Source organism: Marmota marmota, unplaced genomic scaffold (assembly GCF_001458135.2).
Source record: "Marmota marmota marmota unplaced genomic scaffold, marMar, whole genome shotgun sequence".
NCBI lineage: Eukaryota > Metazoa > Chordata > Mammalia > Rodentia > Sciuridae > Marmota > Marmota marmota.
Genome location: NW_026000080.1, coordinates 3,402,235 through 3,421,014, shown reverse-complemented (window position 1 = coordinate 3,421,014; position 18,780 = coordinate 3,402,235). Strand labels below are relative to the sequence as shown.

The 18,780-nt window shown below is 33.5% G+C and overlaps 1 protein-coding gene across 4 annotated transcripts in view; it reads right to left on the bottom strand.

The window, feature by feature from the left end:
• Positions 1-3,182: 3,182 nt before the first annotated feature.
• Positions 3,183-18,780, bottom strand: part of Znhit6 (zinc finger HIT-type containing 6) — a 67,227-nt gene continuing 51,629 nt past the window's right edge. For all 4 annotated transcript variants that reach the window (XM_015504739.2, XM_015504740.2, XM_048814988.1 and 1 more), the window contains 2 exons: positions 12,204-12,328; positions 3,183-7,851 (listed from right to left, as the gene is read on the bottom strand). In XM_015504739.2, coding sequence (XP_015360225.1) covers positions 7,811-7,851; positions 12,204-12,328 — 166 coding nt within the window. In that variant the 3' untranslated portion in view covers positions 3,183-7,810. The remainder of the gene's footprint in view (positions 7,852-12,203; positions 12,329-18,780) is intronic.

The following is an 18,780-nucleotide window of genomic DNA, read 5'->3' as shown; positions in this document are numbered from 1 at the left end:
ATACTAATTTTAAGTAGTATATGCCCAACACTGGAACATCTAAATATATAAAAGCAAACATTAACAGAAATGAAGAGAAATAAGCAGCAAAACAATAATAGTAGGATATGTTGACATTCTACTCTCAATATAGATCATCCAGACCGAAAATCAAAGGCAACAATGGGCTAGAATAATACTAGACTAAAAGGACCTAATAGACATACACACAATATTCCATCTAACAACAGCAGAATATATTTTATTCTCATGTGCATGTGGGCATGACAGATCATATATTATGTCATAAAACAAATCTTAACAAATAAATCAGTACATCTTAACAAATTTAAGAAGACTAAATATTGGATATCTTTTCTGACCACAATGATATGAAACTAGAAAGCAACCACATGAGGAAGATTCATAAATATATGGAAATTAAAAAACACCTTTGAAACAAAAGAGTCAAAGAAATCAAAAGGAAGACTGAGAAATATCTTGAAACAAATTAAATGAAAACACAACATAGTAAAACTTTCAGGATGCAGCAAAAGCAATTCTTTTTTTAAAAATTTATATGACAGCGGAATACATTACAATTCTTATTACACACATAGAGCACCATTTTTCATATTTCTGGTTGCATATGAAATATATTCATACCAATTCATGTCTTCAAACACATACTTTGGATAATAATGACCATCATATTCCACCATCATTTCTAACCTCATGCCTACTCCCTTCCCCTCCAACCCCTCTACCCTATCTAGAGTTTCTCTATTCCTCCCACAGCAAAAGCAATTCTAAGAGGAAAATTTATAGCAACAAATGCCTACATTAAGAAAAAAAAAAGTTCTCAAAAACTTACTGTATACCTCAGGGAACTAAAAAGGAAAGAACAAAATAAGCCTAAAGTTAGTAGATAAAAGGAAAAATGAGGAGTCTTGCAGAAATAAATGAAAAGAATATAAAATTAATAAAAAAAAAAAATCACCAAAACCGAGTTGTTTTTTTTTTTTTTAAAGATGAGCAAAATTGATACACCTTTAGCTAAACTAACCAGGAAAAAATGAGGGCCCAAATAAATGAAATTACAAATAAAAGATATTATAGCTGATATCACAGAAATACAAAGGCTCATAAAAGAATACTACAACTATATGTCAATAAACTGGCTAACCTATAAGAAATGAATAAATTTCTGATGTATACAATTCACCAAAATAGACTCAAGAAAAAAAAATTTAAACAGACCAATACCATGCCCCTCCCTTCTAACCTTCAAGACTAAAGAAGTAATAAAAAATTTCACAACAAAAAAATCACAGATCAAAGGGTTTCACTGGCAAATCCTACCAAATGTTTAAAAGATAATTAATACCAGTTCTACTCAAACTCAGTCAAAAACCTGAAAAGAAGACACACTGTCAAACTTACTTTACAAGGCTAACATCAGCCGCACACTGAAGTTAGCTAAAGGACACTATGCTGCAAGAAAACAAAATTAAAGGCCATATCCCTGATCATTTATGCAAATATCCAAATGAAATACTAGTACACAGAATCCAACTGCACACTAAAAGGATCATCAATACTATGATCAAATGGGATTTATACCTGGGATGCTAGATGATGCAATACAACATGAATCAATAAATGTGATACACCACATTAATAAAGCACAAAATTCTATGATTATCCCAAAAGATGCAGAAAAAGCAATTTACAAAACTGAATATCAATGTATGATAAAAACTCAACAAATTAGGTTAGGAGAAATGTATTCCAACACAATAAAGGTTTTACATGACAGGTAACATCATTCTCAGTAGCCAAAAGCTGAAAATCTTTTTCTCTAAGATGAATAATGACAACATGGGTGCATTTTCTCACCACTACTAATAAACAAAGTATTAGAAGATACTATACTTAGCTAGAGCAATTAGGCAAGAAAAAGAAATTAAATAAAAGTTATCTAAATCAGAAAGGAACAGGCAAAATACTGTTTGCAGATAACATGATCCTGTATATTGAAAATCAGAAAGTGCGAGACCCTGGGTTCAATTCCCAAAAGAGGTGGGGAAAAGTTGCATTTCTGTACACTAACAATGAACTACTGAAAAAATTAAAAATTCCATTTACATTAGCATCAAAAAACAATAAAATGCTTAAGAATAATTTTAACTAAAGAGGTGAAAGATCTACATACTCAAAATTTATAAAATACTGATAAAAAAATTGAAGGCATTATATCAAATGGAAAGACTTTATGGACTGCAATCATCAATACTGTCAAAATGCCCACACTATCCAAAGTAGTGTATTTAAATCCAATGCATAGGGCAGAGGGGTTGGAGGGGAAGGGAGGGGACATGGGGTTATTAATGATGGTGGAATGTGATGATCATTATTATCCAAAGTATTATTTTTCTTTTTTTTTTGCTCTTTGAACTTGGTTTGGGGTTTTATTTTATTTTATTATTTTTTAAATTTTTTATTGTTGGTTGTTCAAAACATTACATAGTTCTTGATATATCACATTTCACACTTTGATTCAAGTGGGTTAGGTTGCGTGTTCATATCACGTCGGGGTCAGTTGCTTTTCTCCCAAAGTATTATTTACGAAGACACGAATTGGTGTGAATATACTGTGTATACAACCAGAGATATGAAAAATTGTGCTCTTTATGTGTAGTAAGAATTGTAATGTGTTTCACTGTCATATATAAATAAAAGAAAAAACAATTGGAATGGGGCTAGGGTTGTGGCTCAGCAGTAGAGCACTCGCCTAGCATGTGCAGGGCCCTCGGTTCAATCCTCAGCACCACATAAAAAAAAAAAAATAGATAAAAATAAATCCAATACAATCCCTATCAAAATTCCAATGGAATTTTTCACAGAAAAAGGAAAAGGTCCTAAAGCTTATATGGAACTGAAAAAGACTCTAAGTAGCCAAGGCAATCCTAAGAAAAAAGAACAAAGCTGGCTATATCACACGTCTTGATTTCAAACTACATTACAAAATTACAGAACTATAAAAATTAAAATAGCATTGCATTATCATAAAAACACATATTAAATAATGACAGAGAACTCAGAAATAAACCCACAGACATACGGTAAACTATTTTTGACAAGACTACCAAGATGACATAATGGAGAAAGGATATAAAAGGTGTTGGGAAAATGGACCTTTAGGGGGTGAAAAGAAAGAAAGAGTAAGTAAGGAAGCTGTAAAGTTAGGTTAGGCCCAAGTTATATAGGGGGTACCAAAGGTCAGGCTAAGGATTGTGAGTACTTTATTCAACAAGAATATGAAACTGGAAAGTAGAGTTGTACAGTCACTTATCAAAGACTAAAGGATGCATTTGGTTCTAAGTTCAAAATAGGAGTCCCCCACACCCTAGAATGGAAAATGTTTACATTATGTTCATTAAAAAAACAAAACAAAATGAAAAACCATGCACATATACTTTATAGTTTTTAATTACCAAAGTTGAAAGAAAATACTTTGAAGTGATGTTCGGAACACCAAAAGTTTTTTTAAGGCTAATTTTTATTTACGTAGTCTTCAGTTTTGAAGAAAACTTCCTTTCTAATTTTTTTTTTTTTTGGATCAGGAATTGAACCCAAGGATGCTTAACCACTGAGCCGAATCCCTGGCCCTTTTTATTTATTTATGTTTTAATTTTGAGATAAGGTCTCCGTAAGTTGCTTAGGGCCTTGAACTTGCTGAGGTTGGCTTTGAACTTGCAATCCTTCTGCCTCAGGCTTCCAAACTTCTGGGATAAAACATGTGTACCACCACCACCGCGTCTACCTACAATTCTAATTTCAAAACCAAGTTTCTCCAATATTTTTCTTTTTTTCTGGTACTGGGGATTGAACTAAGGGATGCTTAACCACTGAGCCATATTCCCAGCCCTTTTTTATTTTTATTTAGAGACAGGGTCTCACTGAATTGCTAAGTGCCTCACTAAGTTGCTGTGGCTGTTTTTGAACTCACAATCCTCCTGCCTCAGCCTCCAGAGCTGCTGGGATTACAGGTGTGTGCCAACACACCTAGCAAGTTTCTCCAATTTTGATGAAACTGGAAAAATTTTCCAAATTGGTGATGGAAATGGATTGGTGCTACATGCATCTAGTTAAACTAGCAGCAACATGTCAAACACAAATAGATAAGAAGAAAAAAAGCCCATAATGGTTAATTTTTTTTGAGAGAGAGAGAATAGTTCTTAATATTTATTTTTTAGTTTTCTGTGGATACAACATCTTTATTTTATTTTTATGTGGTGCTGAGGATTGAAACAAGCACTCTGGGCATGCCAGGCAAGCATGCTACCTCTTGAGCCACATCCCCAGTCCAGTGGTTAATTTTTAATTTTACTTCTTATAAAAAGCTTCTTGCTACTCACAATAGGGTATCATAAAGAACTATAAATTTTATTTTCAGTAACCATCTTTCTTTACCTGCTCCTTTTTTTCTAATATTTCCCTTTTTCTCTGGGGAAGTTTCCTCTCCTGATCAGCTCAGAATGTGATCCAATAGAGGCAAAATCAAAGTAGTTCTCCAAAATTTTATATAGCTTACTGTTATGACTTAGTTACTATCAAGAAGTAAATCTGAAACTGTCACTATCACCTTCACCACACTATCCCTTACTCCAAACAGAACATCCCCAATGAGAAAGTATTCATGGAAGAGAAAACCAATCTAGAGAAAAAAACCAAAACAACAACAAAACCAGAGTCCAGTGTGAGGGATAGTAAGATGTCTTCTTTTTTTTTCTTAGTACCAAGGATTGAACCCAGGGGTGCTCTACCACTGAGCTACATCCTCAGCCCTTTTGATTTTTTAGTTTGAGACCGGATCTCGTTTTGCTAAGTTGTGTAGGGCCTCAATAAGTTGCTGAGGCTGGCTTTGAACCTGTGGTCCTCCTGCCTCAGCTTCCTGGTTGCTGGGGATTAGAGGCATGTGCCACTGTGCCTCGAAAGTACAATGATTTCTTTGGGTGCCTGGATACAGTAATGCCTGTACTTCCCTAAAAATAAGCCAACAAGTTATTCTTTATGCTGATAATATTTTGAGTTTCTATAACTTAACATCTGAAGGAGGATTGGTTAATAATCAAAGATGCCTTAATGGGCTGCCAGTATAGCTCAGTGTTACCGTGCTTGCCTAGCATATGCAAGGCTCTTGTTTGACCCTCAGCATAACCCCCTACTTCCAAAGTGCATTAACATCTACATGAAAATAAACTTAACACATTGTAGTGCAGTAATGTACAATTAAATAAAAAAAAAATCTTTATGTAAAATTTAGGAATATTAAATCAGGTAAAACATGAGATAATTCAGTACAATATACCGTGTATTTCAACCTAATTAAACATAATATATAAAGGAAATTTCTGGTGCAACAGTTATATGCTTATCATTTTATCATATTTTTTAAAACATGGATCCCACTATTTGTATAGGGAAACAAATTAGCTCTATTGGCTCAATGATACTTTAGAATCTTAAATATCTATTATAGTAACTCTGTATTTATATTTATAATAGGAACAGATGGAAGATTTGTATAATTTATGGCTACTAATCCTATATGTAATAATTAATGATTATGGAGAGTCTATTTTCCCTTAGAAAATCATTGTTTAAAAATAAAGATGAGGTGAAGTTTTTCTCATCTTAAAATGTGATTAACAAATAAAATGCAGGCGATGAACTTAATGTGTGTCAAGGAGTTTGTTTACTCACTAGAATTTGTCAAGAATTCAAAAGGAGGGACTGGGATTGTGGCTTAGCAGTAGAGCGCTTGCCTAGCACGGGCAGGACCCGGGTTGGATCCTTAGCACCACATAAAAATAAAGGCACTGTGTTGTATCCATAAAAAAAAAAAAAAGAATTCAAAAGGAGAAGGCCTCTTTAAAAAGAAATTGAGTCTTAACACTACAAACTTGTAGGACTCTCAGTGAATTATTTAAATTCTACCCCCTCCAAACCTTTGACACCATCATTCACTAAAACCATGTTTATTATAAAACCTGCAGGAATAAATGTGTATATTAATCAGATGAGTTGAGAGTTATATTTAGGTGAACTCTGATAGCTAAATTCTTTCCTGAGAAATAGCCTATTTCTGGAAAGGTCTAATTCTAGAAAACCGAGATGGCAAAGATGCGAGCAGGGGGATTTTCTTTCTTTTTCTTCTTGGGCTAAAGGAAATTAGATGATAAATTCTTTGGGTTTTGTCTAGTTTTCAATTTAAAATCTAGCAGAGATAGAGCTCAACATTTTTCTTAGAAATGGGACTGTACCTTAATAGATTCACCGTCTGGAAATTCCTTTCCACCCCAATATTCGGATCACGTTTTTTGGGGGGTACTTTGTTCCACTTTTCCCAAAAACTGTATAACACATTTGATTCAATTCATCCTACCTCTTCCCTGCTTTAATAAGACATATTACACTTCTGGATAAAATTGAATCCCTTAAAATTCAATTTATCTGTCTATCTAGTAATATCATAAACAACACAATTCTATATAAATCTTTTATCACATCAGATTCCTGAAGTTGCTTTAGAATGTAAATATTTTTCTCAAAATGCATTTTTATGAAGCACATTTCCACTGGTACTTTTATACCAATGGTCTTTCTGGCACTATTGTTTTTGGATTTTCTTCTTTAATTTCTATCCCAGGTTATATGGACATTTGTGTTCTTCTAATTTTTCCTATACTCATTACCTTTTCATATTTCTAATCCTTCAAAGTCTCTTTAATGCCTCTGATTTCTTTCTGGTCTAAAACTTATTTCAACTGTAAAATAAAAATGAATTCCATTAATGTCCAATTTTATCATTGTTTTTTAACCACTAAATACACAGATGCAATACAGATGTAATAATCCTTTCCTCTTTTATAGCCACATTGCAATTTCATAACTATAAATTCCAACAAAATTAGAAAACCATAATTTCAATATGTGAACTGTCATAAGGTATAAATTAAGCCATGTATATATATAAATACACACATATACGTTTCAATAGCACATCAAAGAATTCCAAGTGATTCTCCCCTTCTTCATTGCTAGATGTAGCAAAACATAGCACAAATATGGGCATCATAACACCCACTTATGTAGTAATGAGAGTGGACCAGGACTGAGATGAGGCATGGAATTCATGAAACATAGCTCATTGAGTGAATAGGCGGCAATTTCATTTGCACTGAGCACTGACTGTTCAAACAATGTGGAGATGCTGATTTTATGAACTGAATATAGGAAACAGTAGTTAACAGTACTTATTTAAGCCTTTCCACAAGACAACATATTGGGAGTTTCCCCAAGTATAAAAGTTGTCTTAAAGAGGTGAAAAATTGCATGTATACTCCAAAGACAAGAATGGCAACTGATAGAAGATCAGTTTTCCTTGACTAGATGGTATGTAGCACAACGGTTCTCTTTAGTGAGGTTCCACTACAGAGAATGCCAACTTTCAATGCACTTGATGACTCCGGTGATCTTAGGTGCGGTCATGCATCAAACTAACAAAAAGTTTCCAGGCTATAGGAGTAAACATATTAAAATTTGAAGCCTAATAAAGTCTATGTTGATCAGGCTCAACAGGGGTTCATACTATGAAAAAAAGGGCCCTCACATAAAGTCAACAAAAGGTTTAGATTGTGTACTTGTCAGACAAATCAAAAAATTTCAACTGCCCATTAATAATACCCCAATTATCCAAAAGCCCATCAATGCATAATTCTCTGCAACTGTTGGAATTTTCACCTTCTTCTTCCAGAAGAAGTGCTCAATTTTCACTGCCAAGGTTCTTGGTAGATTCATTTTTCACTGGAAAAAAAAAAAAAGTAAATAGTCAAATGTTTATACTGTTTCTGTTTAGCTTGTTCTGTTTTTCCCTCATCTCTCCTTCTTTCTGATGCATAGCAACAGCACTGCTCACAGGGATAGACAAACCACGTTATGTCCCAGGCAGCTGGGATATACAATTCTGGCCATAATAAACAGAGAAATGATGTCCGAAAGTAGCAATTATATATTGTGAGGTAACATCCTTCCTGACTCTGTGGAAGATTTGGGAATGGGTACTCACAGTGTGGTTATAATCCCATAAGCACGCCACTGAATAGATCACTATTATCACACAGGCAGGCCACATGTGGTTAGAATAAAATTTTCCATGATTTTTTTTTAAACTTAAAATTAAGGGCCAGTATATGAAGAATGAATGTGGGCTTACAGAAAACTAGACAGCCAATTGACATATCCTTCCTTTTACAGGAAAATAAACTCAGAGTAGAAATAAAGCTCCTTTGAGGTTCTTGTCTTGCTTAAGGTAAGGAAGATGAAGCTCCATTATCTCATAATGGCTTCTTGAGAACAGAAACTGGACCTTTCCTCCCTGCATCTATCTCCAGAATTCAGAGCAAACCCATGCTCAATCAATACAAGCACACCATCTTTTACCTGTTGTTGATGTTGTTTTTTAATCTAAAAAACGGGAACCAGAGTAACTGCTATATTTATTTCTTTGTATACAATACAAACAAAAGGAAATAATACATAAAAACCCTTTAAAATTTTTGTGCAAGTCAAATACACAATATTTTGCTCAAGGCTTATAGCAGTTTATCTCCACTGGGTAAATAAGAAAAATAAAGGTCAGAGAGGCATAGTAGATACTCAAGGGCCAACAACTTATAAAAACTGATTCTAGAACCACATATCTGGGGCTTTGCCTTATATTCCAACTGACAAACTCCTAGGGTTTGCTTAGATTTCAGATTGTATCAACAATAAAAATGGTATTTACTGAGTCCTTTCTATGAGTAAGGCAAAGAAATAAATTCTATCCAATTTTGTAAACTCCAGCAGTCTTTCAAGTGCCTCCATGACATTAAAAGTTAACTGGTTTCTCCTATGGCTTCCCTGAATTTTACATAAACTGTTATAGTACTCACTGTACTATAAAGTTTACACCACATGTTTTCAAGTGCCTGAGATCCCATCTCTACCCATGCTGTATACACTAAAAGGGAAGAGAAGGATAAAGAGGAATGAGGGAAGGAGAGAGAAGGAGGAAAAAAGCAAAGTGAAGGATTTATTGGCCTAATCAAGGAAGCTGCTACACCAGGTATTTTCATTAATTCAAATGACCAATTTTGCCCCGTGGGGTGGTGCATGCCTGTAATCCCAGAAGCTTAGGAGACTGAGGCAGGAGGATTGCAAGTTCAAAGCCAGCCTCAGCAACAGAGAGGCACTCAGTGAGACTCTGTCTCTAAATAAAATGCAAAATAGGGCTGGGGATGTAGCTCAGTGGTCAAGTGCCTCTGAATTCAATCCCCAGTAGTCCTCCGGCCCTCCACAAAAAAAAAAATCAGTTTTGGGTGGATTCCTTCTCTAAAAGTAGAGGCATTTTCTAAACTTGACTTATAAGAAGATCAGAAATACATTTTGCTGGGATTTTTAAATTAATGGAGCTTTGTAGTAGTATACAAAGCATTTTTCTCTTTCTTTGCCTACTAAAATTATCTGGTTTTCTTTCAACAGGGCTCCATTTTCTTTTTACTTAGGACTGAAATGCAGCACATTTTTATTAAGTCATTTATATTTGTTAGTCTAACTTTGGTAAACAAGAGCCTAAAAAGCCAGTTACACCATTTTGAGCAGTTCCCACTGGATTAATATAAGGGTTAATCAAAATTGTGTGTGTATCTCCAATCTAGAGAGCTACCTTACTTGCTTTACCTTTCACATCCCTTAAAAAGAACAACAAAAATCTCACCCATTGCTGATTAATGTAGGCAGACTTCTGAAAAAATAAATTATGGCAACCTACAATCACGTCAAACATAACAACCATAAAGTGTGGAACCTACTGAATCCCAGCCCAGAAACACATTTCCCCCCAAACTAGAAAAGAGACACCTTGTGCTATGAAATCAGGATCCAAATCCAATTTCTTCCCAGCTTCTGGAGAAAGAATTTCAAGGCTCTCCAAAGAAAATGCTGTGATCTTATATAATCTCCCTCCTCATCAAGTGACCACCCTACAGAATATCAAATGCTTTGAGAATGTGAAAAGAAACAGGCACCTTGAAGTGCTTATGAAAAGAAATGCATGTACAGGAAGACCTGGTATTATTGTTAAGGTGTGTGTACTTATGATGTGACAACTCTGGTATGATCTTTAAATTCTGTCAGATTGTCTTCAATTCTTTGCTACAGCAGTTCTAAATAATCCTTTGTACTGAAAACACTAGTCACCTGTATTCCTGTAAAAAAATCAAACATATACTAAGCAGAAAAATAAAGCAAATTTTATTTAAGGTTACAAGTACACTATCCAAGTATCTATTCTTGTTGCTTCATCAAAGGAAGACTTTCTTGAACGTGTATTCCTAAACAAGGTGAAAGAGGTGCCGTGTGTGCTGTGTTTATTTACACAGACAGTGTTTGCCCTGGCTAATAACTCACATTACTAAACAATTTTCCTTGAAGCTATTTAAAGAGAGCATTATATGAATTATATTAAAGAAAAAGTTTTTAAAGTTTAAAAAAGTGAAACCAATCATTTAAAACTAAAATTTTTAATTTATTTAGAGAAAAAAATTGTACATTCTCAAATTAAAGAATGAACATAGTATTTAGAGGCCTATAATTTATTATTAAAAACTTCATGTTTGCTAAATTTAAATCTAGTTTCAAATTGTGGTGTGGACAAAATTTTGGTCACCTTAAAAAAATATTTCTTCTAATAACTTGTGCCAAGAAAGAAAAAAGCTCATACACATGTACAAAGTACACCTTACAACCTATTACAGCTGGTGCAACAATACAACCTGAACCATACATGTCAATTAATACTATTAAAACAAAACAAAACAAAACAAAAAACAGAGATCAACCCAAGGAAAGAATTCCATGCTCCTCTGTAGTTTTATTTATTTATTTATTTTTAAAATAATTAAACTTGGCCTATACCATTATTTTTTTTAGATGAAAAGGTTACCTAATAGTTTTTAGTCATGGTGAATAATCTCCCTTACCTTTTAAAAAAAGTAATTACTGAATTTTACTTTTTCTCTAGAATCTTGTACTCTCAAAGACAATTTATTTACTTTAGTGCAAGAAGCCATCTGAGAAACACATGAGAATTGTCTCTCGGCATGGAAGCCAGGGAGAGATAGGCCTGGCACTGGGAACTTTCCTTGGCTCTACCTTGGCAATACAATGCCCAATGCATGTGACCTTTCCCTCTGTTCTTCTAGGAAGATTCCTCATAGTACTATGGAAATAGGCCATAGTAACCAGCTAGGGACTGTACAGCCCACCTTTAACCTTTTTTGGAGAAGAACATTCTATGGAAGTCCTTTGACATTTCCCGATATAAAGAAAGCAGTCGTGGGCTCCATTTTGTCTAGAAGCTTGATCAGTCTGATCAGCTTGCCTGTCCTGCCCCTGCTTTTGAAACTACTTACTGTGTTCTGTGGGGTTTTTTGCATTTTATTTCTCTTAGTTTTTATTTCTCAGCCAGCCCATTCCACCCAGGGGAACCCCATTTCCATGGTCCATGTGGGACATGGGTGGAACTTTAGTTAATAGTTAATAATTATGTATAAGTTATTTTATATACTCAAAGGTATACCTTTTCTAGGTATAATACTTTTCCATATGGCCAAATATTCTGTGCATAATTAAAAGAAAATAAAACCAGTGGGCTTAAAAAGAGAGATAAAGGGTCAAGACATGGTACCACCTTAGTCTAAATGCAGCCAAAATTTTAAACATGTTCCTTTCAACATTGCTCCTTGCTATAAGGTAGGATACTAAAAATACCTTGTAATCCTTCATTTTAGGAGTCTTAAGAAAAAGTTTTAACTACAGTTATTTTATTTCTTCATGTAAAACTCCAATAAACCAAAAAAAAAAAAAATACCCTATTATAGCCAGATATTCAATTTGATTCATTCATTTAAAGTTGACATTATAAAACTGATATGCTTTCAAATACAACAGAAGCAGCAGTTGTTTGCCTGGTTCTTTATATTATTAATTGTAGCTACTGAAAAAATTCTTAAAAGTCTGTAAATATACTGGAAAAACAATATGTACAGAAATAAGAGCAGTCACATGATTTAGTACTTAGAGTCACAATAAGTACTAAGTATAAATTTACTTACCTTGGTGAAGAACTTTCATGTCATCACTAGATCCTTTCAACACAACATATAACGTTGGGTATTCAATGATCACTTTGTTCTTCAAATTGTCTAGGAGACTTTTATAAGGATCCAGTTCATAATATCTTAGTAATTAGAAGAGCAAAACATAAACAAATATATCCTTAGCATTCAAAATGACTAATAACTAAAACAAACATCAGAGAATCTCTTACATTAAATATTTTAAAGGTGATGATATTAACTGAGTAGCCATTATTTATAAGTTTAATGCCTTCTAAGAAAAACAGATAAAAGAGCTATTATATGTAGGTTCCAAAACCAAATCAAATGTGTATCAAATATTCTAACATTAGGAAATCTTTAAATTAAGTCATTAATTTTCATATCAAGCAGGAATAAAGATTCTACATGATATTTATGTTTAATGTATTATAATTTTATCTTGGATAAAAGAATGACCAGGTAAAAATTAAAATTCCACAATTATATTTATTTTGAGCCTTAAAAGTAAAACAAACTAACTACCTTATGATAAATAATTTCTAATATATGGTGGAAAATAATTGGCTACAAAATATTTCTATAAAAAATCAATTATAATTATAAATGGTTTCTAAAAATTTATATTGCCATAAAATTAAATTTGGTCTTCCTTTATTCTGAAAGAATAGGTTTAGGGCTGGGGCTGTAGCTCAGCAGTAAAGCACTTGCCTAGCATGCATGAGGCACTGGGTTCAATCTTCAGCACCACATAAAAATAAACAAATAAAATAAAGGCATTCTGTCCATCTACAACTATAAAAAAAATAAAAAACGGGTTTAGGTTGATAATTTCTTTTTTTTTTTTTTTTGTACCAGGGAATGAACTCAGAGCCACTCAACCACTGAGCCACATCCTCAGCCCTATTTTTTATATTTTATTTACAGACAGGGTCTCACTGAGTTGCTCAGCACCTCACTTGTTGCTGAGGCTGGCTTTGAACTCGAGATCCTCCTGCCTCAGCTTCCCAAGCCACTGGGATTACAGGCATGCACCACTGTGCCTGGAAGGTTTAGGTTTCTGAATGAGGCAAAAGCATAAAATTTAAGCAATACTGAGAGTATCAGTCATGGTATTATGATATAACTGTTAAATGTGTAACAGGTAATTAGATACAAATATTCATTAAGGTATGAAATCCTCAAATTGTTACTTCATAAATTTAAGATGAATAAAGGTGCATCTCTTTTGCTATAAGTAAGCTTTTACTTGCATTTTGGGGTGGGAGAAAAATGCAAGCTAGCTCACCAGCAGTGGCATATACAAATATGTTTGCATGTGAGTATCATTTCAAGTCAAAGATGAAAAAGTTGAGAACATGTTCACCAGTACAGCGCAGAATTCTTCAGCTTTCTTCTCCATCTCTACCAATGACAGGTGATATTTATATGTGAAAAACTTATCCTGACAGTTGTAACTCCATCCTTTCCCCTCCCCCTCAAGAAAGCACACTGGGATACAAATGTTCAAGAGTGAGGCTTTCATCAGGATACACTTTGAATCTGCTGTAATTTTAAGAGTAAATTGTTCACGAATGTTGGTATTTCTTAATTAATAAATTGTTTATACCCTAACTCAAAGCTGAGTATGTAGCACATTACTCAGAACCCTAGTACAGTGATTTTTCTATGTTCCAACTTTGTTCTAGGCAATAGTTTTCAAATAGGGAGAAACACAAGGCTTACCACAATGTAAAAACCAAGCCTACTATAAAACCTGATGTCTTTTTAAGAAGTAGGTGACAAGTGAAAGAACAACTTTAAACCCAAACTTCATATGTTCTTTTCTGATCACTCTACCCCTTGAATTTAAATGTTAATTTTAGAATCACGGAATATTATATTGAGAAGAAACTTAAAATAGAAAATAACCTAAGTTTTCTACACCAGCCATCCTCGTGTCCGTAGACCATAGAATGCATACATCATTTTTTTCCCTGTGTAATGTAATACAGATGTGCTTAAAATACTTTAAAAGTGGTTCCAGCATTCCAGGATTAATTGCTTCACATCTTTTAAACATTATTTCTCTTTGAAATATGCATTTTTTTAAAAGTTAGCAGTAATTACACAAAAAAGAAAAATGAGTTATATTAGATACCTGAGGAAAAAATTAACTTATGAAGTAAAATATAAAATGAGAGAAAACAAGACTTGAATTCTTAAACAGGAACTTTTCAAGCAGCAACCTATAAACATGTGCAATAACTAATCTGCACATTCTAACTGAATCATGAGGCTTCTATTAAGAGACATTTTCAAATAAGGTAATGTTTTCTACTTATTTCAGGGTTTTTGTAAATAATTTTCAGCATATACTTAAATGCTTTAGGTGTGTTATTTTTTTTTTTTTGTAGTATTAAATCTGTATGGGTTTCTCTAGATCACCAAAGCTGAAACAATAAGAAACAACAAAAAGAGTTCTTTAAAAGCCACATGGGAATCAAAAACTACTATTATTGTTGATACAATATAAATTATGTTCCCAGCAGAGGAATGTTCAAATACATAAAAAAATTACAAGCATGTAGCAACTTACATGTGTTTTCAATCCTAAAAATTAATGATTATGCTTCCTTACTTTAAAAAAAATTGGGTCCCTATTTTATGTGCCAAGATTGTAAAGCACATTAGGATACAAAAATTTTTAAAAGACTTGTCAACCCAAAGAATTGTTTTTAAAATAGTTTATTCAATTGCAATGAAAACCTGGTTATGTTGAGAAGTTTTGATTAGAATCACTGGATTTTAATTGGTGTTTATCCTAAAACGTTGCAAACTTCTAATCATAGCGATATTGCTATTGAGTTTATGTTAGCTTCTAGTCCACAGCTTTCCGATCTGTTAACTGAAGAAGTTGGAGTTCATTAAAGAGTGTTTTAGTTGAAATTCTGAACTTCTTACATTTTTGTACTATTAGTGGTTACTCTTAATCTACAGTTATTACCTACCAGATATTTAAAAGTACATTATAATATTATGTTAAACAATGTAAGCCAATCCCCCAAAACCAAAGGCCAAATGTTTTCTTTGATAAGTGGATGCTGATACATAATGGGTTTAGGGCAAGGGAAGAATAGAGGAACTTTGGATTGAGCGGAGAAGAAGGGGGGTGGGGCGTGGGGAAGGAGTTGGTAGAATGAGATGAACATTTTACCCCTATGGATGGGTATGATTGCACAAATGGTGTGGACTCTATGTCATGTACAACCAGAGAAATAAAAAGTTGTGCTCCATTTGTGTAAAAAAATGAAATTAATTAAATTCAATGACCAGCACTTAACCAAAATGGTGGTAGTGGGCACTGGGATTGTAGGTCAGAGTTAGAGTATTCACCTAGCATGTGTGAGGCACTGGGTTTGATCCTCAGCACCACATAAAAATATTGTGTCCAACTACAACTAAAAAATAAATATCTTTTAAAAAATGGTGGTGGTGGGGGGAGTTAACATTATTTATGTACTTGGAATTTAGTTAAATTAACCAGTACCTTTTAGTGGTTGCTTAGGTTTGGAGTCTAATAATGAGCTAATGTCCTGGCTCCAACATTCACTGGTCTGTTATTCTGAACCAGTTACTCCTCTAATTCCCAGTTTTCATTACTTTCATACCTGAAACTTCTAGCTCATTTAAGCCATAAACACATCAGTTTTTCATTTGTATTCACCTGAAATAATACATTCTTATAAATTTTCAGGACAAAGTTACTCGACTTTTTTTTTTAAAGTAACAAAGAATGGCACTTATTATGTAAGCACTGAAGCACACATCTGCCTTTATATGCATTTTGCATTTTAAATGCAGACTTACAACTTTCAGTACAACCCTCAAACCATTATATTATTATTATGTTTATATCTAAGCCTCTAAAAGTATTTTGAATGTTTCGGTGTCCATCATCTTCAAGCAGGTTTTAAGAGTTCAGCTTTGTACTATTCAAAACAAAGCTTTAGCTTGTTTGCAAGATATTAAGTCACTGAATCCTAGGGGACAGCTTTATCTTTTCAAAATTTTTACCAATTCTGGTGTTTCCATTAGTAGAATGACTCTGCTACCACAAGACAAACTACTTAGGTTTGGAAGAATTAAGATACCAACATTTGTATTTTTTCTTACCCTCAGGGACCCCTCAGACATTTCCTCTTGTTATTTCACTTGCTCACCCACACAGGCCTCACTAGCTGACCCTGTTCCAGGCAGCCTCACAGGGGCATTATGAGGGCAGCATGGCTCCCAGGCTCAACAGGTGTTACAGTGACTGACATTATATAAATAAAATCCTGATACCCAAGGGTGTGCTTTTAATCTTGGCTCTCTCTTACTAACTTTCAAAGAAACGGGCTAAGTTCTTGAACTTCTTTCTTTGCATTTTATTAGCAAATGAGAGTACCTTTTCACAACTCAAAAAGACTGTGGAGCAGGATTCACAAACCACTTTATTTCCCATTTGATCAATGATGATCTTTGGATCACCACACCTTCTACTTCCTAAAAACTATTAAAACCAAGTTTGAATTTTTCCAGATTTAACAATCTAATAGCCTTGAGTCCACGGCATTTTCCCACCACAAAATAAAATCACTGGATGAGGTGATCTCCAAGATTTCTCGAACTCTAAAATTCACATTTTTTGATTCTTATCTACCAAAAGTAGCATTTAACCCATATTCTAGTATAGTTGTATTTATTCATCAATTTAGGTTTCTGGGTTAAAAGTATAACTACCTGATTCTCAAAGTACAAAGTTGAGACACAGGTTAAAAAAAATCTTAATAGACCATAAACCAGTTCATTGTTATCTGATGGCTAAATATTTTTTAAAGAATGGCTCATTCTGGTACAATGGAATTCACTATAAAGTTTCTGAATCAATTATAAATTAAATATTGGAGATTCACACTTAACCCATATTCTAGTACAAAAGTACTATACTTTAATTGAGTAGAAAGAGAATGAATTAAGTGAATAAACTGATTTTCAAAATCCAAATGAAAAGGAAAAAAAACTAGATTTGTTGATGAAGACTCAGACTAAAGAAAGAAAAACGGAAAAAATTAAATTAAAACATAAAACAAAACTAAGTACAGGAGGTCACCACATTTAAAATGTGACAATCTTTGCAAGTTGTAACAGCCAAGACACATTAGAAACAGCTCTCAACAAAGTTTTTTTTTTTTTTAAATTTACTCAATCTATTAGTTTTCATATTTAAAAAACGTAGTAAATGAATTAAATAAATATACCTGTGTACTTTGTTTTGGGATTTTTACGTACCCATGTCAGTAAGGATTATACACACTAAACAAGGAACATAAGTCATGAGTTGTGCAGTACAAACACATACCTCAATTTATAAAGCTCAATAGTTCAGATCTGCACTAGTAGATTATGAAAACTATGGATATGGTGTACTAATATTTAAAAACATGCTTTAATGAGAGGCTTCTAAGATTGATTTGTATAGATATTATTTCTTGGGAGTCTTTACTTAATGCCACTGGTAAGTTAAAGGGGATTTAACTTTTCTTCTTCAGTAGGAAAAATTTTTTTAGAAAGATTAAATATAAGTGAAACTGTTTCTAAAATGTAACTTTCTAAACTAGTACCAGTAATACGATTTTATACTCCAAAAGTAATTTAGCATCTCTAAGCAGGGAAATAACATACTTATCAGAAATTATGTTTATGATCTATGATGAGACTAGTAGAAGAGGCATGAACTTTGCAGACAAACAGACCTAAATTCGAATCCTGGCCTTGTAACTTGTTTTTTTTTTTTTTGTATGTGTGTGTAAGTCAATTTCTTGGAGCCTAAGATTCCTATCTTATAAAGACATACTATACACTTTATTCCAATCAATGCATATTAAAACAAACACACTGGCAGGCATTTATTCTTCAACTGATTCCTCAAATATTTATTAGTGTCTACCTTATATAGGTGTTCTGCTAGATAACAGTTCACAGAAATAAATCTCACAGTGATATGGGATACCAGAAAAACAAAGCAAATACTTCACTGGGATAAATGTCAGAATAGGAATCTAAAGCTAAATACTTAGCAGACATCCCCTCTTATTCTGTATCTACCTCCAAATGTTCTTTCAGGCGGTGGTGCTTTCTGTATGTAGGTACTGGATAACTCTAGCTTTCCCCTCCTCTCCTTAGTTGGTTCTTTTTCTTCTTTTATTCCTAGCTTTATTGAAGTATAACTGTCAAATAGGAATTGTAATTGAGACAAGAGTCTCACTAAGTTGTCTAGGTTGGCCTTGAACTTTCGGCCCTCCTGCCTCATCCTCCAGAGAAGTCAGGATTACTGGCATGTAGCACTACACCTGAAGCAATTTCTTTTTCTTGATGGTGAAAATACTTAAGATGTATCCTCTTCGCAAATTCCAAGTATACAGTACAGTATTATTAATTAGTTATTCAAATCCTTTCTTCTTTTTGCATTTTGTTCTTATTAATATAGGCTATTTTAAATAGTCTTACTCTTGTTAACAAAACAAATTCTCCCTGGGCTGAACTGAATGCA